Source organism: Panthera tigris, chromosome D2 (genome assembly GCF_018350195.1).
Source record: "Panthera tigris isolate Pti1 chromosome D2, P.tigris_Pti1_mat1.1, whole genome shotgun sequence".
NCBI classification, from domain to species: domain Eukaryota; kingdom Metazoa; phylum Chordata; class Mammalia; order Carnivora; family Felidae; genus Panthera; species Panthera tigris.
In genome coordinates this window covers 35,625,737-35,651,753 of record NC_056670.1, presented here as the reverse complement: position 1 = coordinate 35,651,753, position 26,017 = coordinate 35,625,737, and the positions used below count along the sequence as shown (strand labels likewise).

General features: G+C 42.8%; 1 protein-coding gene and 1 long non-coding RNA gene across 16 annotated transcripts in view; one reads left to right on the top strand and one right to left on the bottom strand.

Annotated features, from left to right (window-relative positions):
* Positions 1-26,017, bottom strand: part of LRMDA (leucine rich melanocyte differentiation associated) — a 1,033,894-nt gene that overhangs the window by 501,309 nt on the left and 506,568 nt on the right. For 2 of the 14 annotated variants that reach the window (XM_042961209.1, XM_042961202.1), the window contains exons 1-2: positions 18,484-19,231; positions 15,126-15,260 (exon numbers count right to left, since the gene is read on the bottom strand). The exons of 10 other annotated variants lie outside the window; for them this stretch is intronic. Coding sequence is in view for 1 of the 4 variants with exons in the window: in XM_042961201.1 (XP_042817135.1) it covers positions 9,396-9,484 (89 nt within the window). In the remaining 3 variants the exon portion in view is untranslated. 2 more of the 14 variants (XM_042961203.1, XM_042961201.1) reach the window with 2 other exon arrangements.
* LOC122232100 lies at positions 8,993-18,384 on the top strand. Of its 2 annotated transcripts, XR_006209454.1 has the most exons (4): positions 8,993-9,116; positions 9,952-10,073; positions 16,995-17,314; positions 17,962-18,384. It is a non-coding gene; the product is annotated as an uncharacterized LOC122232100 (long non-coding RNA). The 2 variants fall into 2 exon arrangements; XR_006209453.1 differs by lacking the exon at positions 17,962-18,384 and having other exon boundaries at positions 16,995-17,450.

Sequence of the window (26,017 nt, the reverse complement as noted above, 5' to 3'; positions counted from 1 at the left end):
CCTTCCACGTGTATTCTTGATTGGCTCGTGGACAAGTACAAATAGAATGAGTGGTAGCCATTTTAAGGAAATTCCTTGCTTTGACTCTCAGGTTGCCCTAAAGTGAGAGTGGGAGGCAGGTCATGGTTGACTGTACCTGAAATTCTACCTTCAGTACTTTCACTACAACTAAAATACAAACATTAACACATTGAACTTCCAAGAGTCACCTCTAACTCAGGGCACATGGAAGTTCTGAGAATTGGTTTTGCCGGGTGGGGGGAGGAGGAGTAAAGGATTTAAGATCCAGATGAGGGACAGGGGCCTATGGGACAGGCAGAAAGATAAGCCAGAGAAAATTCCAGATAGAAAGTACCATACTCTGTGGATTTGCCCTCTTCTCTGCATTTCTTCTTGATCAAAAGGAAAACCATCCCATCCAGGAGAAGAGAAAGTGGCTGGAGACTGGTGGGTCAAGGGGATTGTTCCTCTCCTAACAAGCATTTCCAGTCAGCAGGCACAGACTCTATCCTGAGGCCACCTCTACCACATGTACCAATAGCATGACCTTTAGCAAATTATTTAACCACAGTTTCCTTAAATGCAAAGTGGGAACAACAAGAATAACATCCTCAAACTGATGTTGAAAGATTTCATGGGCTAATTACTTAGAGCAGTGCCAGCCAGGTGATGATGGTTCTACTCAAAAATTATCACAGCATCCTCCTCTTATCATCACAGCTAACAGTTTATACCAAATCCCCACTGCCAGCTGCAGGAGTAGAATCCCCCAGGATACTTTTCCCAGGACAGCAAAGCAACTTTGAATCACAAGAGTTTCCTGTGCTCCCTGCTATGTGATCCTAGACAGGATCCTACACCCAACACTCACCCACCCCAGAAAAGGCCAGCATACTGTGCCATGCAGAGAAGGAAGTCCATTGTCTAAGTGGAAATCACCTGGATTTAGATGGTGCCCCCCACCCCCCACAAGCTCCACTAAGCGTTGTAAGTAAAGACACTCTCTTCTTTTCCACCTTGCTTTTATTTTTATTTGACAGTTAACCTAAATGTTAAGATAATACCCTGTAACCAGGGTACTTAAAAACTGATATGCAGCCAGAGGATAAGACTGGTAAATGAATGAATTTGAAGCTGATTCCAAAAGCTGTGCTATTTGGCTATAGCTACTCAGGAAAAATTAGGAATACAAGGACTGGGGCTAATGCCTTCGCACACAACAGTGGTTCAATACTTTCCACCCACCATTCCCTGGGTCATTATGAAGATCTCAAGGTATGAGATGGTCTACTGACACCTCCAGGTATGAGATGGACTACTCAAGCTCCCCACACACTTAAGGAAGACCGGCAAAGTCTGCTAGAGGAAAGATTGTTCCTTTCTCCAGTATCAGGGATCATTTTCTGCTGAAGTCAGGAAACACCTATATCCTTTAAGCAAATTATCATGGCAGGTGTGCTCACCAGAAATTTCATTTTTATGAATCAGTATGGGAATAGTTCTTGCCTACAATATGCATAAATGAAGAACCGGGGGCATGATCTATCCAATTCCATCCAACTCTTGCTTGAGTCTTAGCAATAAACATAGGGATAGACAGGGAAGTTCTGCATTGGATGGAAAGGATATTTTCCCCTACTCACTAAAAGTTGCCTGTCAGGGGTACCTGAGTGACTCAGTCAGTTAAGCGCCTGACTTTGGCTCAGGTCATGATTTCACAGTTCCTGAGTTTAAGCCCCGCACCAGGCTCTGTGCTGACAGCTCAGAGCCTGGAGCCTGCTTCAGATTCTCTGTCTCCCTCTCTCTCTCTGCTTCTCCCCCACTCATGCTCTGTCTCTCTCTCAAAAATAATAAACATTAAAATTTTTTTAAGTTGCCTGTCAGAAGCACTGACCACTGACTTTCCTAATCTTCCTTTGCTACTTTAAATATAAGTCTTTATATGTGATAGAGACCACATCAATGTTACCCCGAAGGCTGGCACCATTGACAAGCCTACACAAGATAGATTCATATGATCAGGAATCAAAAACACATTCTTCAAAGTCTGAAAGGCTTTGGCACATGATAGCTTATGACTCTAGAGAGTTTCTTAACCTATCTGTATGCCATTTTCCTCATATGCTTAATGCAGAGACTGTCACCCAGTGATAAGATTGTTATAATTAAATGGCATAATATACACCAAATGCATGGCCCCTGCAGGGCCTGAGACACAGAAAGAGCTAAATAAATGAGTCGTCATCATCATCATCATCATCATCATCATCATCAATCCAAATAGTGTCTGAGTCTCTTCATGCCACCACATATAGTAAGGAAGACATAAAATGCTTCATTCACCTGAATCCATACTCTCATAAGTCAGGGACAGCTGACTATTGTTCTCTGTGAGGTCTGCGGGGACAGTGAGGCTACACGGAGTAACAGGGCAGTGAGGTGTGACATAAAAGGCACTTAAACTGGAAGCCAGGCATCCAAATCTGGTTCTGCCTCACCCCTAACTCACTGTGTCAGCCTGGCCAGTTCACACAATCATCCTAGGCTTTAGTTTCCTTATTTAAAAGACAAAAGCAAAAACCAAGAGAATGTGAACTTCATCACCATTTCCACTCATCACCTGGGGTAGGCATCACTAATCAGTCATGGAACTGCTGAACACAGTGGTAACTCACAATTTTTCTCAAAATAGTACTCCTGGAAATCACCACCATAGGGTTTCCACATGCAATAAACTTATTTGTCATCCCTAACCTAAATGATCCCTGAGATTCTAACCCTTTAGAAGATGCTTGGAGATTTAACCAAACCCTTTAGCTCATACCAGGAAGTGGTCAGGGAGAAGCTTCAGTTAGAATGAAAAAAGCTAAGAGACCCCATTAACAGACTCTTTGGGCAGAAAAGCCTTGGCAGGTAAAAGGTACCCATTCATCGACAGTGCTTTGAGACCCTAATATTTTTCTATTTTCGTGTTAAACTCATTATGTATATCCACCTTATGTTCTCTTCCTCCTGCTCCCCAACAGCAATTACACATATTCCCAAAAATGTACATATCTATGTATATATGTACATACACACACATATACAAAATGTACATATCTATGTGTATACATACATATACATGCACATAGTTTTCCAACCCCACTCTTCTACTTTTACCCTCAACAGTTTCCCTCTTTAGGCCTCATGTACACAGATCTGCTTACTACTTTTGGCAATTTTAAGCCTATGCTATTTATCCTCATGACAATTTTGTGAAATATCAGCTTCATTTTGCAGACAAGGAACCTGAGGTTCAGAAAAGTTCAATGATGGCCATCAAAGAACCATGCTACCTTAGGGAAGACTTGGAATCCAAACCAGGTCTCCTGGATCGCACACCTAAACTCTATGTATGCAGCCACTCACAAGTTGCCATGGCCCACAGTAACTTTCACAAGGCCCCCGTTCCTGCTGTCTCCATACACCCTACCCACACCTACAATCTCCCAGCCCTAATTTTTCCCACATCTCTCACCAGGTCCTGGCAGCCTCTGGCATTTCCCAAGCACACAGTTCACCAAACTGGACCATTTCTTCTTTATTATCTACACAAATATTCTTAATTATTTCTCCTCCAACCTAAAGTACTTATTTCTTATTTATGGGTGTAAATATAAAGCCAGCAGAGCTCATATTTCATGGGGAGCCATTCCAACAGCATCTAGAGCCTTCCAAATTTACGGAGCATGAGAGCTGATTCTCTGCCCGTTTCATTATAAAGGGGTTTACCATAAATATTAGAATTTGAATTCCACCCAAGTAATGCATTAATAGATACTAAACCATTAATAATTTCTGTACTTTTTCATAAATGGGCAAAGTCCAATAAATAAACTATATCTTCTCTACAGCACAGCAGGGTTAACAAGTACCAAGGAGATTTCAAAGACAAACTACTGGTAGGGGCTGCCAGGAGGTAAGATTCATAATGAAACTACAAATTCCGGAGACCCATTTTTTACTGTCCACCATGGCAAGTATCTAAAATTAAATGCTAAGCAGAAATCCGTCCTGGAATCTGACACACAGCAGTTTAGGTAAACAATCTCTGAAATTAAAAACAGATTCTGGATAATAAATAAGTCTGCGTGTGGATCTCTCTGATAACAGATACCTCTCCCTGATAAATCAAAGGCGCCAGCCCTACTGAGCCTTTCTAAATTAGGCCAGATGATTCACCTAAAATATTTCATCTTGTGTCACCTGTCTTAATGAACGGCAGTAACAGATAGCTTCTTACCAGTTACTGCATGGGGGCCAAAGGCCTCCAGGCTAATTATACTGAAGGCCTGGGGAAGGTGGCCCATCTGGGAGGAGCTGGTGGACAAGGAGGATTTCACCATGATACTCATTTACTTGGTCCCATGACCCATGTCTACTAGCTTCACTTGCAACTGCCCTGGAATTGTAGAAGATGATCAGAATCAGAGATGCCAGATATCAAAGATAAATAGCCCATGAGGGGGAAGTGGTGAATCCACGCTTTATCATTCCTAGATGTGTGAACTTGGACAAATATCCAGAAATCTTTGGGGCCTCACTTTCCTCACGTGTAAAGTTGGGATAATAACACCTGCATAGCCTACCTCCTGGGGCTATGCTGAGGTCCAACCAGAAAGTGCAAACAGAACTACTTTGCAACCCTCAAGCACTACTCTGTTATTACAAGTGATACCATTCAGTCAGTCATTTCTTTGCCAAAATTTATTGAGTACCCCTTACGTGTCAGGCGTTAGGGATAATTTAGTGGCTAGAACAGACAAGACCCATACCTCATGGAAGGGGGGATGACCTGGGTACAACTTCCCTGAAAAGGTGGAGGGCACAGCATGTTAGAGGATGGTAAGGCTGTACAGGGAAATAAAGCAGGGAGACTGCCAGGGCCAGCCAGGGCAGGGAGCAGGGTTTCTATTTTCAACCAGGAAGACCTCACCAGGGACACAACTTTCAAGACTAAAGGAAGAAAGAGAGCAAGCCTCACAGATACTAAGATAGAAAGAGTAGGAACATCCAGAGAAAAATACTCCAAGGAGGATCTGAGGAGCCACAAAGATAGGATGGAGTTCTTGGAGAAGAGGAAGCCAGGAGCAGGAAGGAGGCCTGAGGGCACAGAATGGGCTTGGAGGGGAGAAGTTCAGCCTTTGGAAGGTTTCTAGTAGAGGAGCAATGTTTTCACCAGAGCACTCTGTGGCTGCTGTGCTGGGAATCATAAATATACATTATACTACTATTATTAACAGTATTGTTGCAAGATTCTGTTCTGATCCAGTGTGAATCTGGGTTGGAGAAGGAGAGAAAATGGGATGGGGGCCAAGCAGAGTGTTTTTCTTTCTTAAATGCTCAGAACAACTCAGTACAGAAAGGACTGGGTGAGTGTTGGTGGAATGGCACAGAAAGGCAAGAGTAGGGGACAAGTGAGCTGCAAGTGTAATGGAGATTGGGGAGCGGCCTCCTATATCCGGGGCCTGCTTCTGTCTCCTGTGTGGTTGTGGAGAGCTGTAGGAGGGAAGAGCAGTGCGTGGAAAAGGAAACCCACTGCTCTCAAGTCCTATGCCTTTGCTGCATTCAGTGAAGCAACGTGAAGCCCTATTCGTTTTAAGCCTGGGGCCTGTCTCTTTACTGAAAATGAAAACAAAATTCTCTTTTAAAAGAGGGGAGCTTGGTTGAAGGCCATGGGCCGTATTTTATCAGCGTTTGGTGTCAGCAGAAGTGGGAAACACAACATAATAAGAGGAGCCATCTCTCCTCCTGCTTCAGAGCAGAAAATGACGCAGGGGTCATTCCATTAGTGATCACAGCTGCTTCTAAATGAAACACGTATAACCTGAATCCAATTAATGAAAGGATCCGGCAATCCTCACCAATGCTAATGCTGAATGAATCTTTAAACCTTGCTCATTCACCAGCTCTGTGTTTCACCATAGTTCAAAATCTCAAGAGCACAAGCTAATTCCTGAATGAAGGAAATTATGACTCAGCATTTCTTTTCAAATGTCTGGCAACTTGGCCTCTCCCGTGGGGCTGGGGTGTGTACTTCTCCCTTCCTGTACTTCTGGTACTTCTGCAAAGCGTGGACAAGTCTGCAAACAATGTGGCCCAAACTGATTTTCTTCCCAGGTGCCTAGAGAGAGCAGGGATTGTCACTGATGTGCACACACAGAGCCACCTGGAAAGGCTTTTAAGTGGAGCCAGTGACAGGGTGGGGTGAAGGTGTTCCATTTTTTTTTTAATATTTATTCATTTTTGAGAGAGAGAGAGCCTGAGCAAGGGAGGGGCAGAAAGCGGGGGCAGGGGGCATGGAACAGAGGACCCAAAGGGGGCTCTGTGCTGACAGCAGAGAGCCCAATGCAGGGCTTAAACTCACGAACCATGAGAACATGACCTGAGCCAAAGTTGGATGCTCAAGTGACTGAGCCACCCAGGTGCCCCAAGTATACCAGTAATGGTAGTCACTAAACTAAACCAGGACTCAAACCCGGTCACCCATAACACCTTCACGACTTTTGCTATGTGTACATGCCACTGCTATTTGTATTCACTTCTTTTTGTTTTAAATCTTCAAATTGGTGGTTCTCACTGCCTGGGGCCAATCACACTCCCCAAAGGATATCTGACAATGTATGGAGACATTTTTTGACTGTCACAACTTGGAAGGAGGCAGTGCTACTGGCTTCTGGTGGACAGAGGCCAAGGCTGCTCGAAATATCTTACAATACACAGAATGCACCCCACCCCCAAACAAAAGAATTATCTGGCTCAAAATATCCATTAGTGCCATTACTCTAAGTGACTAATTATCCCTTACATTTATTTTAAAAGGGAATTCTATTTAAGTATCATAAAGGAAAAACCAGGATCACATATCATTAGTGTTCAGAGTCAAAAGAAGAAAGTAATCAGAGAAATATGCAAAACGAAAACAATATTAAATTTTAGTTAGCAGCCTGCTGAAGGCCTTGAGCCTGAATGCTGCTTAAAAAAAAAAAAAAAAACATTCTCTTTATTATGATCAAAAGGACAGAAAGAGAATTGAAAAGGGAGTAGCTTTTCCCTGTGTGATTAATGATGTATCTGTGCACATCCCCAAATCATCTTGGGTACCACAAGCAGAAGGTGATATTGGTAAAGCTAATCTCAGTCCATCTTCTCAGGGCCGAAACACGGGTATTATTGAAGCTGTATACCGATGAGGAAGCCCAAAGAGGCAAAAGCAGTGAGAAGCCAGCATTATTTGCATTATAAATCTCTCAGAAAGCTGATTATGGTGAGATATTTCGCTTAGAGGTGGAGAAACACCACTCAGAGATTCATAGTGGAGGGAAGTCCCTTCCAACATCTGAGACAAGACTGAGTGATGAAAGCCTTTCCAGATGGCTCTGTGTGTACAAATCAAAGAAACTATGGCTGACTGTTTAGGCAATGTTTTATGAGCCATACTCAAAACTATGCTAGTGCCTTGAGAAAAGTATTCTATGGTCACATAAGCTAGCTATAATACCTAGTTGAACAAAGTCTGAAGGTTTTCCTATTGTCAAACTTCTCAGAGCCCTTAATGTGATAATGAGCACGGCAGATAAGAATCCCCCTCCCCCAGGGGAAAGGGGAGCAAGAATTCTCAAACTCATCAAGCACATACTTTTATTTATTTTTTCTTGTGGAACACTGAGCCACCTGTCCCCCCTGGTATTCCAGGGAACACAGTTTGAGTAACTTAGCCGTAATGGAAGAAAATATTTCCTTTTCGCCAAAGGTTATGAGAGTTTCAAGAGACTGAAGTTGTAAAACCATCCATACTTCATAAAGAAAGAAAAAACCACACTGATTTTTAAAACACTGGTGTCTGCTAAATAAAGGTGCTCATAATACATTCACTCCAACTTATGAGTCTCTCTTCTCCGAACTCTCAGACCTCTGGAATGATTGGTTCTAGAAATGATTAATGTGTCCAAACAATCACATTCCTTAATTCCACATCTTAGTGGGTGGGGAGGATACTCTTAATTGCAAGTGCTATCTAGAAAACAACTTGCTCAACTCCTATCTGATGCAAGAGACCTTCTGCCAACATACAGCCTTTGGACACTCAGGCAATGGACAGGTTTGGTTTTCCTTGGCTTCCACCTTCACTCTTCATTATGTCATTAACTCTTTTCAGATCCCCCTTCCAGCTTGGTCACATCTTGCTTTGGAAGGTCTTTGCCTGCCCAGGGTGCATTCACCTTTCTTCTGATAAGAGCCAGGGAATTCCGCACTGCTCAATCCCTGAGCTCTGTGGAATTAACTCCACCCCAGGCTCCAGAAAGACACATAAACTGGCCTGGCCAGTCACATCCCACACTGCTGACAATGGTTCAGGATGGGTATGGGCCCCATTCAGGGATGGTAAGAACCGATTTGGTTTTTTTGAAGAGTCTGGTAAGAGGGAATCTCTCTTTTTCCATTGAGATTGCTGGGGAGATAATGCGGAAGCCCTACGGGGTTAGCAGCCAACTTGCCTCCTTGAAGGGAAAGCCAGAGAGCCACCAAGAGGAAAGTAGCACTGGGAGGTGGGGAAAGAGATCAACTGTGACTGGTATGATTTGGGCTGTGGATCCAGCTGTGCTGAAAGTCATATTTACCCTTGGCCTTTTCAGATATGTGGACTAATAAATTTCTGTTGATGATAATTTAAACTGAGATTCTGGTATGCCTGGCTGGCTTGACTGTTGGAGCATATGACTCTTGATCTGGGGGTTGTGAGTTCAAACCTCACGTTGGGTGTAGAGATTACTTAAATAAACAAACAAACAAAAAATAAAATAACTGAGATTCTGATAAGTAAAACATGCAATATGCTGGATGCCATGGATGACTGGTATTTTTAACAGTTCTGTTTCTCTCCATCTTAAAAACAACTCCTTCCTTTTCCTACTCACTTCCTTTCCCATTTTCCATTTTTCCTCAGATTTTCCCCTCAATCAGAAACAAAATAAATATAAGAAATTTCTGCTAACCGTCCAACATGGTATTTGTTCTTCAAAGACCACTGTCAAACCTCTCCCCATCTCAGAGGACAAGGAGTTCAGCCACAGGTAACTGCTTCCACATATGACATATTCAGGCTTTTCTTACAAATAACTAGAAAACAATCTTCATTCTCACTATTATATCAGGGTTCTTGGGCTTTGGACTTGAAGACCTAAACATTTAATATTATGACTTGAGATTCATTAAGAATGATGTTTGGGCAGAGGGTGAGGAAGAACATACCACCCTCTCTGTTCTTGAGCCCATTCCTCTTAAACTCAGGGCTTGGAAAAGCAAAATGTGACCACTCCTGCTGACACTCTGTTTCCAAATGTAAAACTCACCCCCAGGAATTGAAACTCTCAGCCTTCCTTTGGCATGCCACGTGAGCCCTTTGCCTGGCTGCAGACATGTCCTCATAGGGTCGATGCATTCCCTTGATCCCCTAAACAGGGACACGGACAAAGGGACAAACACTATACTCGTGCTCAGACTGCATGACGGAGGAGTCCTTCCCGCTCCAGGCCCTGTGTGTGGGACAGGTGCCCTTGGACCGTGACCAGCCACATGGCTACTTCTCTTGGCAGGCCTGGCAGGCCTTCCCCAACCCTGCTGGGAGGACATGAGGCAGAGCAGTTGACAGCTCTGTGGCCTTGACTCTTCCTTCCCGCTCCACAGACCAGGCCACAGCCTGGGAAGCTCAACCAAGGCCTGTGCTCTTGCCTATTTCTCCTCCTCGAGCTGCCAGCTTGATCTCATTCCTGCAGAGCACAGACCCCCCCACCCCCACCCCGCCAGAAAATCCAGACAGCCAACCCTCACAGGACCAGAGCAGCTCTCTCTAGTAGTGAGCACTTCTCCAGCCACACGGCCAGCACTTACTGTCCTGTTGCTACACAGGGATGAGCTCAGCAAGAACCCAGCTAAGTCATCAAGCTGTTGAAGGAAAGGCCTGCCACTTCATCCATCCAGACATTGACATTCTCGTGTGACCTCATGGAGCATGGTCAGAGCTCAACAAGGTACAGCTCACTCCCCCTGCCCCAGCCCTGCCTGCCTGCTCCCTGCATGAACAGCAGCATGGGAGGCAGAGAAAATGCAGGGAAAATAGAGAGGCTTTTGCATGCATGTGTATACATGCACATACACATGTGTAAACACAATACTACACATCTAACACACAGGTACACACATATACATGCTACATTTAAAATATGTAATTTCTAAATATAAATGAGAGCTACTTCAGGAAAATTAATGCTTTGGGGATACACACATACACTACGTTTCCATAATGATTAAACAAACGAATATAAATTATGTTTTTTAAATCCAACTGCACTTAAGCATTCTTTTATAATTTTATTACATTTAAAGGATCGCTAATATGGGGCTATAAAATTTCAAAAGCTAGCCTGGCAGTATGCTCTGCAGTAAGTGTTTCTAAAACTCATCCTCTGACCAGAGAAGAATGGATAGGACTTGGAGGGGGCAGGTGATTTAACCTCAAGTTCAGCTATAGACCAAGGACAAAGAGTAGAATCCCTTGAGAAGATTCCTGTGTTCTGGGGAAGAGAAGCAGCAGAGACTTGGAGGTTGGGCCTTGAATGGACTGGTGACAAAGTGGCACAGCCATGCAAGGCAGTGGAAGTGCCATGAAAAATGCAATGTACATGCCTAGATCCCTTTCTCCAATCCAATCTGAAGCAGGCAGAGGAATTAGCCTTCTGCCTGAGTAGGGAGTAGTAGGCCCTCTATTCTTCTTCTGGGACCCTCTCTCCTCCATCACCCCAAACTAGGGGCCAGACCCCAGCTGCCACACGTGCCACCTATGACCAGCACTGGGTAGCCCTGTTGTGAGTGGAAGGCTGCCATGAGTGAGGCATGAACACAAGAGAAGTTACTTCTCATCAGGAAATATTTTTAGTTTCTTGCTCCCGAAATTGGATGGCAGGCCACATGGAGAAGTTAAGAGTGCTGCATTTAGCAGCAAGATTCCTGTTCTCTGCCAGATGGGACACATGAATGTGACAGGCAATGCCCGCCAAAGTTCTCTTTGGGAAAGGTCATGCACTAGACAAGTACTTCTTAACCCCATGTCCATATCCTAACAATGGAACTAAAATGCATCAGAAGAGAATTCATATACCTTAGAGGGCAAGAATATCTTTTTACTGTCTCCCAAACCTCCCACTTTTCATCCTATCATAATGGATTCCACCAACTCTGCCCTATGGACAGTTCAGCCTGATCCTCCACTCCTGTAATTGTCCATGAAAAATTCAGAATTCTACTCAGTAAATAAAACACAAGACCTAAAACACAAAGAGTTCCATTTTATTGAGCACTGGCTATGTGACAGTGCCTACACCAAATGATCCCAACCTATGAAGTAGGTACTATTTTAGAGCCCTTTTATAAAAAGTCAAGGAATCCAGGGTGGGAAAGGTGAGGTAACATGCCCAAGGGCATCCAAAGGCAAGTAGTAGAGCTCTTGTGTATGTGTTCTACTATTTCCCAGGATACCAACAATTCAGAGCGGGCTCAAGACAAAACAAAATCCAAATACTTTTCTGTAAAATTTATCTGATACAAGGGAGTCCAGCTGCTGATAGCATTCTTTCTCCAATACTTTAGGATATGAGTTCTCTGTCAATAGCAGAGGGGAGAAAGCAGAATGGCTGCCAAGGGGGAAGAAAAGCAATGAACTAATCTAATTTATACTGCACACCACCAAGCATTCAATATTAACATATCACAAATTTAGGGAATGGCCCATGCCCTCCAGGTGTTTATAGTTTAACTGTATACACAAGTACAAATTAACATACATGAAATACAATACTGGGAAAATCATGCTCAAGTATGTGGCACACACCCTACCTGTTTCTGAAGTCCCCTGCTTATCAGCAGAGTGAAATGTTGAGGATGGCTTTGAATCAAGGGATGTCCAGGGTTCAAATCCCAGCTGTTCCAACTACTAGCTATGTGATCTTGGGCAAGTTTGTTAACCTCTCTGAGCCTCTGTCTTCTCTACTGAAAATGAGCATTGTATCATCTACCCAACATGATTGCCAGAAGACAACTGAATAATATTAGTAAAATATTTAGGCTGGTGTCTAGAGTGTGTCAAGAGCTCATGATAAGTGGTATCACGATCATCATCAAAACTGCCACTAACTCAGAGAACACCAGCCACCTCAAAATGAATCACTTCGTGTTCAGAAAGGACAGAAAGCCACACAGCAAGGCAGTGAATTAGAGACCAAGAAAGAGGTTCTGAGTTCATGAGTCTGATATTTTAATTTGGTTCAATTCTACTACAGCTACAGCTTATCACTGGCACACACTGGATGATCTAAATGCTTTCACATGGGGGCGCCTGGGTGGCTCAGTCGGTTAAGCGTCTGACTTTGGCTCAGGTCATCATCTCACAGTTTGTGAGTTCAAGCCCCGCATCAGGTTCTGTGCTGACAGCTCAGAACCTGGAGTCTGCTTCAGATTCTCTCATTCTCTCTCTGCCCCTCCCCCACTTGTTCTCTGTCTCTCTCTGTCTCCCAAAAATAAATAAATGTAAAAAAAAATTTTTTTTTAAATGCTTTCACATGGTGAAAACTGGTCTGGGAGTAGTGATGGCTTGATTTCCACATTCCCCACATCTAGGATTGTTCACCACCACCACCACCACCACCCCCCCCCACCGGCAAACTCTTCCCTGCTTTCAGGTGAAAGCCAACTTGCAAAGGAGGCAGTGTGGCCCAGCAAAAAGAGCACAGGATGCCTTCAGGCCCTGTCTGCATTTAAATCCCTGTGGGCTGTATAACCTTGAGACAGATATTTACCCTTTCTGAATCTATAAATCAGAGAGACAAATACCTTCCTTGCAAGGCTCCTGGAAAGACTGAAAGATAATGTATGCAAGGGGCCTATCTAGGTACCTGTCACATAGTAGGTTACGGTTCAATAATGGAAAATGCTAGAATTATGCCTCTGCCTAGATCTATATGGCCGCTCTCCTTTTCTGTGCTGAATGACTGATATAAGGCAAGACCTCAAATTCTATGTAAGGATATCTCAGGAGCTTCCAGTGCCTACTCCTTTTTGGAGACATCTGTCAAAATCCAGTTCAAAGCCACACCTTGATGAGTCCTAAGTAACTATTCCCAGATGGATCGTAACTGAGCACCTAAAGTCACTGAGGATGGAATCACCTACAGCTTACTTCACAGCATCTGGTTGTGGAAGATGCTTCTTCTCCATGAACTGAAACAACTAACTCAGGGCCCAAGCCCAAGAGCTGTGGAAATGTGGTCACTCATGCTAAGTGACAAATCCACACAACCCTCACAACTCAACAGTGACCTAGTTGATGAGGGCTCTAAGGACCTAGAGGAAATGAGCCCCTGCAGGGCAATGCAGGGACTTAGAATAGTAAACCCTATCACCTGCAAGGTGCTCCAGGAGATAAAAGTAGAGGTGAATCACCCCCTGGCGAGTGAAAGAAGAGGACAATCTGCTCAAAACTCACTCAGCCTATCAGGAATGTCCCAATAAATCGCGATCCACGCCGAAGATATTCTGTTTGTAGAGAGTCTTCAGTAATGTTAATGACACTCTAATGAGAAAGAGAGATCCACTCACTAATCCCCACAGGGGGCTGATATTGACTGGCCTAAGGGTGCTGAGTGTTTGGAAGATTTAATAAGTTATCTGTAGCAAAAAGAGTGCACATACATAAGAAGAGAAGCAGTGAAGGGTAACTTCATTAACATCATTTTGTGTAAGGCAGATTCATGCTCGAAACCTTTACCTATGTGTGCCAGCCACAACCTTGTATGTTTGAGAGAAACACTGGGCAAGATTTATCTTTTTGTTGCATCCTATTTCTTCCTTCCTAAAAGTCTAAAGAACCTAAGAATAATATTGTCTAGTCAAAGCCAAAGAAACCATTCTAGTAGAAGAGTAACTACAGTATCTGAAAACACAGCAATATTATCTGTTATTTGAATAAAGGAAGCTGAAAAGAGAAAAAGACTTTGCTGACAAGAAGACTGATACAAGAACCAGGTGTACTCAGGGTTATTCCTCAGAGTCTTCACAGTCCTTGGCACAAAGAGTTCAATAAATGCTACAGAAGAATGAATGATACAATCCAGAAAAACAGATATTGCCAGATGAATGAACTTCAGTGATCAAACACCAAACACCCACCCACCCACCCACCCACCCACACACACACACACACATGACCTGCTGAGATCAGAAACTATTTTGTTCAACAAGTGAAAGCAAAATAATCGCAACAGATTCCTAAATTAAGATTCCAAACATTGAATCGCTTTAATAAAGAGACAATTTATATAACTTACAACTCTGGAATATTTACGACTACCCATGAATATCCTTGAGGCTCCTGATGAGAACATGAAGGTCAGCTGCCAACTTTTGGGAACTCATAGTTTCAAACACGCTAGGGAGGGTTAGAGAACACAAGGATCGCCTTGAATCCTTGTTACCAATGGGTTAATATTAGAAACAGTATTGACTGGTTTCCTACTGGTTGCTAAGCAACATTGTTTCCTTCCCCCAATGGTCTGAGAGAGAGGATTAAAAAAAAGGGCAGAAAATGAGAAATGTTGGAAAAATAGAAAGTGAAATTCAATGGATCATAAGGTGCAATTTGTAGGAAGAGTAAAAGAGCAAATAATTCTTACCGGATGTACTAAGACATCAGGTGCTTTATGACATCACAAGAGTAACACATTGAGCCTCCAGCTCAAAGACAGAGAGGAGAGTAGAAGATGAATGTCCCCCATCCCAGCACTGTGCTATTCATGTTCAGTTCACGCTTAACCGGAAACACACAGCGTCCATGGGTGACAGCAAGCTGACCTGTGTGACAGACCATTATAGCCCACACAAACAAACAAATCTATCAAACCCAAAAAGCTCAACCAAACTCTACCCATTGTAACTCATTGTCCCATTCCTTAAGGGGGCCTTTTGTTCCCTTCACATCTGAAAGGCCTCTAGTAAGTGATACAGATACTCAACAATATTGACTGAATGCTCACCATGTGCCAAGCACCAGGCTAGGACTTGGGAGGTCTGGGTTCTGGGGGTGGGTAGTGATAGAGCCCTTGCCCTTGACTCAACAGCATATTTGGTCTTCTTTTTCACCATCTCGGTGTTCCATTTTTGTCAGGACTCTATGATAGAGTAATAGAAAAGTCACAAAGAATGACTTAGGAGTTGTTAGACCAAGCCCCCCTTGGTCAACTGCAGGACAAGCCTATGAGGCTGCTAAACTTCTTCCTGCCTAAGATTTCTAGGCCTATTCCAAAATGAATTACTCAGAGAAGTAGCATATTAGTCCATTAATGTCCATTTTCACAAATCCGTTCATTAAACTAGATGCTGTCATCTGTGTCCTGCAGGAACATGGACCCTGGACAGGCCAGTTTTGACACTGCATAAAGGCTTAGGAAATAGACAGCATGTGCACAAGCTGGTAACTAGAGCATGGAAGGGAAATGGGAAGGAAGAGGAATCAGAGGGTCCTGGAGGCAAGGTAGGAATAAAGGAGTTCCAGACAACTGAAAGGCAAGAGAGAGGCCCCAAAGAGAGATGGAGCAAAGATTTTTTTTTTATAAGCAGGGATTTTGAAGCTGGTCCCATGATGACACGGAATGTTCAGCAATTTCCTGAACATGTCCCACACTAAGTTTCTCCATCTATAGAACAGAAAGAACACTTAGCTTGTAGTGTTGGGGGAATCCAAAGTGCTATCTTTAAAGCAAACCCCATGGTACCCAGTACACAGTAAATGCTCAATAAACTCTAGTCAATGTTATTATCATATATGGAACCACTTTAAACTATAAAACACTAGTTTTAACTGTTAATACAACTATTATTTATAGCTCTGCCTAAGATTGGTCCTGGTTCACCACCAAAATCATTCTTCTAAGCCAGTGTTTCCCTACTTTTAGGCAGGTATGCGGCACCCTCATAACTGCTCCTCCATCCAAGGGCTGTCTTTCGTAATTAATAATAATACTAGTAAAAACAACAATAATCGTAACAGCAGCAGCAGCAGCAACAATAACAATGATAAATGTTTACAGAGAATTTATCACATGCCTGGCACTATTCTAAGAGCTTTTAAGTACTAATTTCTTTGATTTTTAAGGCAACTTTAGCAAGTAGGTACTAGTATTAATGCCATTTCACAGACAAGTAAACTGTGGCACGGAAAGGTAAAGGTCATTTGGCCAACAAGCGGCAGAGCACAAATTGCAATTCAGACAGTCTGGCCCCCGTGTCCACACTTAACCACCATGCATTCTCCCCGCTCATTCTCGCTATGCCTGCATTTACTTAATTTTGTAAAGCCTTGAGTCACTTCAATTCTAAAATATCTTATACTACTCTATGATACCTATGAAATCCTGGGTTTTATATTCTAGTTATAATTTAGCTGATATAAAAATAATTACAAGATTAGTTTATAATTCCCATTTACTATCTAAAATTATCAATGAAACAGACTTTAGACAAATATTGCTGGGGGCACCTCAATGGCTCAGTTAAGCATCTGACTCTTGGTTTCGGCTCAGGTTATGATCTCAGGGTTTGTGAGTTCTAGTCCCACACCAGGCGGAGCCTACTTGGGATTCTCTCCCTCTCTCTCTGTCGCTCTCCCACTCACTCTGTCTCTCTCTCAAAAGTAAACTTAAAAAAAAATACTGCTCTATGTACCTGGGAATTCCTTCTAACACAACAACCTTAATTCCTTCTAAGCCACAACAACCATGGACCAATAATAACAATTCATCTGCCCTTGCTATTTCAACACCCTCTCCATACCCCCTTCTATATAACAGAGCCACTTTTTATCTGGCATAGGGCTGCCAAAATGAAAGAGTCTATTTTCTTTTCAGCTACCTGTGACTCTGCGATTAAGTTCTGGCCAATGCGATGTAGGGGGATGTGTCAGGTCGGACATCATGGAAGTTTCCTTAAAAGAAAACGATTTCATTCTCTGTCCCTCCCCCCTTCCGGCTTCTTGGAATGAGACATGATGGCAAGAGTACAAGCCATATCTGGAATCATAAGAAAATAGGCTAAGAATGATAGAGCTCAAGGGGAAGACACCAGGGCTCCTCATGACATCATGAAACTAGCACATCAACCCTTTACTACCTACCCCCACGTTTCTTCCATGCGAGAAAGAAAGCTCCATAATGTTAAGCTACATAAGGTGAGTCGTTCTCTTACATTCTCATTCTAATGAATACAGCACCGATCTCTTACTCTAGCAGTTCACCTACCACCTCAACCAAGGTACAACCAGAAAAACTCTACCCAGAGCATCTGTCCCCTAAGTATTCAGGAACCAAACAGGGCCTGAAACAATAGGTAGTGCCATTTATGTGTTCATTTACGAACCACTGCTCCAAATGTTTTATACACAATATTCTATTTCAATCTCCCAACAAACCTACATGATGGGGACTATTATAACCTCACTTATACAAATGAAGACACTGAGGCACAGAAAAGGATTAAGTACCATGCCTGAAGTCACGCAATTAATATGCGGTAGAGCCAGAACTCAGACCCAACAGTGTGACTCCAAAGGATAAGTTCTCAACCCTGCTGCTCTCTCATGGAACCAAAGGGACATCAGACACTGGACTCTCAGAGGAGCTGGCTTCTTAGTGGCTCAAACAGCTTCCCCATCACAGACCCTTAGCCAACTGCCCTCAAGGCCAAAATGACTTTGGCCTCTCCAGAAATCATCAGAAGGCCCCAACAGCCCTTCTTGTCATCATACTAACACCATATCTTAAGTAAAACCAAATACAAATCTGATGCCTAAGCATAAATGTCTGCCTTATTTTGTAGGTCAAAGCAACATTCAAAATATATTCAAAAGGAATACCCAGAAAATCTCTGTCTCAATCCCCCTCACGAATTCCATTCAGCTACTTAGATGCCCTGGACAGAGTAGGGCATGCACCAGCCCCCCTCCCTGACGGCCATCATGGGGTTAATTTGTATTTTCAAGGCCTGGCACATGTTCAGTCAAAAACCTGGCCGAGTGCCTGTTGTTTACTGAAGCTGGGGAAGAAGCATCTGCAACATTACGAAAAGCATATTGTAAAAGGCAACACATGCAAATTAAACCTCTTGAGCTATGAGTAAATTGCTGGGAAAATTTATAACTCATTTAATAAAACTTGAAGTAAATACATAGCCTGGCTCCCGGGGAAAACAAAATATTTCCCACAATTCTCTCATCTTAAAAAAAAAAAAAAAAAAAAAAAAGGACCATTGAGCCAGACGGCTCTATCAAGTATAAAGTATAAATAGCAGCTTCCGTGGTAAGCAAAACCCACTTGGCATTGTGGGGTATTTATTACCCACATGGGTGGTGCCGCAGCCTCTGCTCTGATGTATTTGACGATGTCCAGGCTCAGAACATTTCTACAATAATCCAGGATTATTGGCTCTAGTGGGCATCTTCTATTTATCAATTCATTCCACAAGTATTTATGATCTACCTGAGATCCACTGTGATGTGGTGACTGAGAACAAAGGCTCGGAAGCCTGGCTGCCTGCTTTTGAATCCAGCCTCTGCCACTTACTCATTGTGTGACTTTGTGCTGTGGTGTAAACTCTCTGTGTCTCAGTCTCCTCGCCTGTAAAATACGAATTATATGAATACCCACACCCTGAGGTCACTGTGAAAACTGATTAGGTGAATACACGTAAAGTGCTTAGAACAATGACTGGCAAATAGTAATCCCTTATTAAATATCAACTACTTATTATTTATTAGCTGGCATTATGGGCCAAGCAGTCTGGGAGGTGGAGAGAATCCAGGATCAAACAAGGTAGATGATGGCCTCTCTCATGGAGCTTATATTCTACTGGAGGAAAATAGATATTACACATGCAAACAAATGAATAAAAAGATAGTAATGGTGCTCTGACGAAAACAAGACAGAGTAAGGGAATATAATGCAAGCTCCAGTTAGGAGTGAGGACTATTTCAGTTATACTTATCAAAGAAAGTCTCTGTGAGGAGGTGACATTGGAGCTGAGACCTGAATGATAAGAAGGAACTCACGAAACCAAGAATGTTCTAATGTTCTACACAAAACTAATAACTTGTTAAGGATTCCAAGACAAAAAAAAAAAAAAAGTTTGCTGTCCTTGAGTGACAGTCCAAGGTCAGCAGGGGGCTAGTGTGTCCAGAATGGGAAAAGGCCCACAAAACAGGGTGGGCAAGGTTGACAGGATCAGATCACACCAAGCCTCATAGGCCATGGAAGGACTCTGGATTTTATACCAAGTACAAATAGTTTTTGGAGGGATTGAATAGAAGAGTGGCATGATCTAATTCGCAATTTAAAAGCCTGCTCTAGCTGCCATATGGCAAATGAATTACAGGGAGGCAAGAAGGGAAGGGACAGAGCAGAAAGGAAGCTACTGTGGTTTTTCCAGCAAGATATGATGGTGGCTTGATCCAGGGTGGTGGTAGTGGAGACTCAGGAAATATTTTAGGAGTAGAGCTGACAGGACTTTGATGGATAGATGTGGGCTGACAGAAAGAAAGAAATAAAAAATGACTCCCAGTTTGGGGACGTCTGGTTTATTCATTAGCTTGTGATGAATATTGTAGGATACTAAGCAGACATGGCTTCTATTTCTAAGAGCACTTTAAAGATAGTTGGTCAGAGAAGCCTAATATCCATGAAATTGAACAAAGAGAAAAATGTGATAGAAGTGCTTAAGTGCATGGTTTAGAGTCCAGGCTTCAAAGAAAAGGAAAGCACAGGCATTTTCATGGAAGGTCACAAAAATAGGGCACCCCATCTGGCCTTGAAGAATGCAGTCATTGGCATTCCATGAAGAGAGAGTCACGTGAGCATACATGTTGGGGATCAAAGTCCAACATGGTCCATTCCAAAGATGACAAATCAGTCAACATTCTAAAGACGACAAACCAGTCAACATAAATGGTAGCTTCCATCCAGTTAACTACCAATTCACTGAAAAATCTCTTAGAAGCCTGGTTCCGAAGGGACAGTGACAGAGAGGTAGTGACCTCACTGTTATTTGGTCACTCCTGTTTCAATCTTTCAGGAAAGGATTATGAAGTCCCACTGACAATGTAGACATATTCAGGCAAGTGGGGCAGTGGCTTAAAGCCAGGGCTTTCAGACAAACAAATCCCAGATTGAACACTTATTGGCCAAAATGACCCTGGACAAGTACCGTAACATCATCTTGGTCTCAATGTCTATGTAAATAGATTAATAATGGTATCTACCATATAGAATTAAGGAAAATAACATTCCTATGGGACTTAGCACAATGCCTAACAAGATATAAAAGTTCTCAGTAATTTTTATTTAAAGAAATGATGGTTCCTTCCTTACTATCCTGTAGATCTTATATTATAGCTTGTATATACCTGATGGCTATTGCCCATTTAAGCATCTCTTTTCCTCACTAGTTTGTAAAGTATACAAGGAACTGTTTGGGGGTGGCTTGTCTTTACTACCCATGGCTAACATGGTGCCTAGCATTAACAATAATAATACTGTAGTTATTATTATTTATGGCAGACAGTATTTACTGAACCCACACTATATTCAAAGCATGGCACCAAGTACTTTTCAGGTGTTAAATCATAGGAAGGGAATAGGATGGTGGTAGGAGCATGTAATAGTTCGTTTGGAATCTCTGCCCCATTGTTTACCAACTGTCTGACCTTTATCAAATGACTTAAGCTCCCCATAATTCAGTGTCTTCATCTACAACATGGGCAAAAAGCAGTACTAACCTCACTACGTTGCTGTGAAGATTAAATAAATTAATAAACATGAAGCTCTTCGAACAGGCCTGGCTCTTAGCAGAGGTTATAAAACTGTTAACTCTAGTCATAATTATCAATCACAACAATCCTATGAGTCATGTACTGCTGTCACCCCCATTTTACAGACAAAGAAACAAAGGCATAGAGAAGTTAATCAACCTCCTCATGGGAACACATTTACTAAGAGGCAGAGACAGGATTTACACTCAAGCAATCTATCTGTAGAATCGAGACATCTAACACCTAAGGTTTGGAGGAATAAATGAGCATCACACTTCATTGTGTGGCTCATCACCTGAAAGCTCTGGGCTTGAACACGAATGCAATATGGGCAGGAGCATGCTGGGCAAGGTGTGTTATCAGCCTCCCCTCCACAGCAGTCCCAGGGAACAGTTCAGTGGGATACAGAACATGCTCATGAATGAGGAAGATGCTGCGTCTTCAAGAGAAATTAATAGAAGACATAAGAAGAAAACTGGGAGCAATGGGGTATATCACAGATAAAAGAAGATGCAAAACTGATGACCCTAACAATGAAAAGTTTGTTGTCCATAATCCTGACAACATCTACAAGGCAACCACTGAGACTGCCCAAACCACATGCCAAGCCCTGGCAGAACAGCTCAGAACCAGTAGGTAAATTAAGGCTCTACCATATGACCTAAATCAAATACACATTACTACATATTTTGGGGCCTCCTTTGTAGATACTCTAAATCCTGGTTGATTTCATCTAAAGAACCCTTCCTTCCAGATGCAGGTGGCCTTTCTATCCCACCCCTTGGGGCAGCTTTGACAACCCCAGACTCGTGGTGCTGCAATTGCTTATCTTCTTAATCCAGGTGCCTTCATGCTTCAGAAGACAAGGGCACAGGCCTCACTTGTCTTGCAGGTCATTATAATTGTCGTGTTTCCTTTCACCATGGAAAACAGACAGTTGTGGCATATGAGAACTGCATATGGCTTAAGGCACTGGGGCAACAGTGTCGCACAGACCTGAGCATGAATCCCAGCTCTATCACTCATTTGTTGCGTGGCCTTCAGCAAGTTACCCAAGTTATTTAATGGAGCTGAGCCTCAGATGCCTCATCACTACAATGGGATGACAAATAGTACCTACCACAGGGCTGCTGGAAAATGAATGGGATAATGGATGTAAAACACGGTGCCTGGAATAGAAGCACTCATAAAAGTTAGGAGCCAATGCTATGGTTGTTGTGGAAGAGTTTTCTTCCTGAAAGGAATTACTGCCAATGTAGTATTAATTTCCCTAGTGTGGGGAGGGATGAACAGGTATAACATACAGGATTTTTAGGGCAATGAAAATACCCTATATAATACTATAATGATGGATACAGGTCATGATACATGTGTCCAAACCCATAGAAGGTACAATACCAAGAGTGAATCCTAATGTAAACTATGGACTTTGGGTAGTTACGATACGTCAGCATAGGTTCATCAGTTGTAACAAACATACCACTCTGCTTTAGGATGTTGATGATGTCAGGGCAGGGGATGTGAAATCTCTGTCCCTTCCTCTTAATTTTGTTGTGAACCTGCAAGTGTTTAAATGAATGAATGAAGAAATAAAATTTCCCCAGGGTAACACAGGTCAGAGAAACTCAACACTCTCACTCAACTGGAATATCTGGAAAATATGCTCAAGGGAGTCCCAGCCCCACCCATTGCATACTGCAGATGGCAGCAGTGGAGATTCAGGGATCCTGGCATAGAGGAACTTTTTAAACTCCTGACAATTCTTCTAAGAATAAAGGCAAGGATGGCTGCTTCTGACACACTGCTCCAGGCCTCTCTCCAATCTCTCCTGGATTTGGACATCACTCAGGCCCATCAGAATCCTGGGACTGTCGTCTGCTGACTGACAACAGAAAGAGAAATTTAGAGGTGTGAGTGAAATGACAGAGCTGTCACGGCTGCCTCTGAAACGACTCTTTTCTTAAAGAAAGGAAAGATAACAGGGGAGAAAAAAAAAACCCTCAGACAGCTGCGATACCCTGTCACAGTTGCTGGGAGGTTTTTTCAAAAAAGCTTCAGATGAATTTTAAAAACGAGAAGGGCAAAATACTTATCCAAATTTTAATCTCAGTTCTTACAGGACTAGGATAGAATTTGGGGACAAGTCCCCTCCTTTGCCCCCAGTATAAGAAAATATTGGCTAAATATTTTTATTTGGGGAATGGCAGCATTTTTTTCTCAACCGTTTAAAAAAAATGTGTTAAATTGGGGAAAAAAAAAAAACAAACTCCAAACCCCAGAGTCCACAATCGCCTTCCTTTGACATCAGCTCATGACCAGATCCTAATTCTTAGGTGGACTTCAGTCAACTAATACATATTCGTCACAGAGCTCTCCAGCCCTGACTCCAGTAATCCAACACATCAAAGTCACATGTCTGACAAACATCCAGAAAACAGCCTGGGTGATATGCCCAAGTCCCAGATCTCACTTCCCCTTCCTTGTCATCCAATATTTCCACCACTGTTAGTTTAAAATGTCTTGTTTCTTTCTTTGACAGCCAAAACATGAAAAACTGACCATTTGGGAGGGTTCTCTTACAAACAAACCACTCTAGGCTGAAACACATAGGCTGACTCTCCACCCAGCATCCCTTTTAGCAACAGAGAAGTCATTGGCCAAGGAGATCATGTTTCAAAGGCTCCCATTTTTCTCAGTTTTCTGAGAGCCCTAACTTTATAATAACCATGAGAAGAAACAGATTCCCAGTCTCACCCACAGGTCGAGCACAGCCCAGAAAGGAATGCCTTTATTAAGATAATGCCTTGGAAAAACCAATAATTCTAATAGCAACTAAAAGAACAGGTCATAATAGATGGAAGGAAATTGCAGTTTGAGTATTTTTCCAAGAGTCCAGGAGGGCTGAGCAGAAAAGAATAAGAAACCCCATCCTTGCTTGTAAAACACTCCAGGAGAACCACAATCCTACCCTGAACTGCTGATTGATGTAACACTTGGATTAGAAATACACCGCATGAAATACAATTTCCAGAGAGGAAAAGGAAGTCCTTGATGAGCCTGGTGAAAAAGTGATGAAAGCTTCACTCAAGCCTTCCACTTTAGTATCAGATTGTGGGAAACTTTCATTGAAACAACCCAACTGAGTCCATTAGCCATCCATCCACAAGCACTACATAAACCCTTAACACCTCAGCTAGGAGAATGCCCCATAATCACCCTGCTTTCCTGCCAGGAGGAGAGGGAAAGGAAAGCAGCAGTGGGGAGGCTGACTAAAGCCACCCCAAGACGCCATTCTTCTTTGATGGGGAGAGAAAGGGAGGAAGAAAATATCCAAAGAAAAGAGGAGACCGTCACTTTCTTCTCTTCACCAGCATCATCACAGTATTGACTTTGGGGCCAGTGAGAAACCATCCACTGTGAAAAAGAGAAATGAAGATATTCTTTTACCAAGCATAAAATGACTGGGTCCTGGTTTTGCCTTTTGTGATCTGTGTGATTTTAGGCACATTGTTCACCCCCTCGGGGCCTCAGGTCTAGACCCGGGACAGTAACTACAGCCTTTCCTATCTTTAAGGGTTATTCAAAATTTTCAATAAAACAATGTCAATGAAAATGCTTTTAAAATTTTAAAACCGTGAACAAATAAGGCATCATTACTATTTTAGATACTACACAAGCTGTGACTCAAGTGTTTCTTGTGCTCGTCAGCCTGCCAAGAGCTGTGATTAGGACTGACAGGAATAAGAAGATGTAGGTATAAGGGACATGGTTTTCTATGCCCATCTCCCTGTTCATCTCTAACTCCTTCCTAATCTCTTCATCAAGTTCCCTAGCTTTGTCCTGACTTGTGGTCCCCAGGGGTGCCCAACAGAAGAAGAGAAGAGCTCAGGGACTAGAATAAAACCCCATAAGCTGTACATGCTACAAAGTACCATGATGCCTACTGGACCCCAAGAATGAAAAGCCCAGGCTACAGAGAGGAGAATATGGAAGTAGTTTTCAAAAATTTTGGAGTACTAGCACTTCTTTTCCCAAAACGAATCTTTTGTTGAAGTCTAGTGATAAGCAGATCAAGGTGGAAGAGCTGGGCCTGAAGTGGAGGTGAAGGCTCACAGCCCACATCCCAGATTTCCCTCATCTGTGAGGTAGACAAAAGAAAAGTCTGGAAAGCCATGAATAGTTCATCTCTTCCTTGCATAGGTGGGGAGACTGGAGCCTACACAAGAGAAGAAACTGGGCAAGGTCCCAAAGCTAGTTCTTGGCCAGGCCAGATCTCATGTAATCAAGCCCATGCCTTTTCCACAGACCACATTACCCCCCAATGGGGTACAGGAAAGTCTGTGTTTGACTAGAGAGCTGGCAACACAAATATCCAGAGAGAGATTCATGTAGGTCTCACAGAAAGAATACATGTGTCTTGGGGTCATCAAATGGCTAAGGTCAAACTGGCCACACAGTGAAGGCTGATCTTGTCATTCAACCTGAATTTCACTGTAGCATGCACAGCCTTTGAGGTCTATCTGAGACAACTCCATTTGTATAGAGTCCATTACAAACACAATAGATAGGCCAAGTACCCTCTAGGATGTAAGCATTGGAGCAAGGTTTTAGCATACAGGAGGCACCCCAGTCCACTACCATCCCCAACATGCAAGCTAACTTTTTGAAAGCATTTCATTTAAAAGGTGTGCCTAGGGACTTAGAGTTTAAGTTCCTCTAGAAAAGTTACTGCTGATGAGTTTCCAAGGCTAGTCCAGCAAAGTCTATTTGACACCTAGTTTAAGAGGCTACTAAAGGAATCACCCTTTTTTCAGGAAGAGAAAATCACAGCATTGGGTTGATGCTTCTAAAGGTGTAGCTGCTGATGAAAGGTACCAACAAGAAAAAAGTAAACATGGAAAAATTATCATAGTAAGTGTGAGCTTGTGAACATAAACTGATACAAGATACAGACTTGACTAGCTCACCTCCACTGAGCTAAACCACGTTATGTCTGCCACACCCGATTTATGTGCTTGGTGGAGGACAATTTCTGGCTGAAACCATTGCTTTGCTTAAGAGTAAAGGGAATCC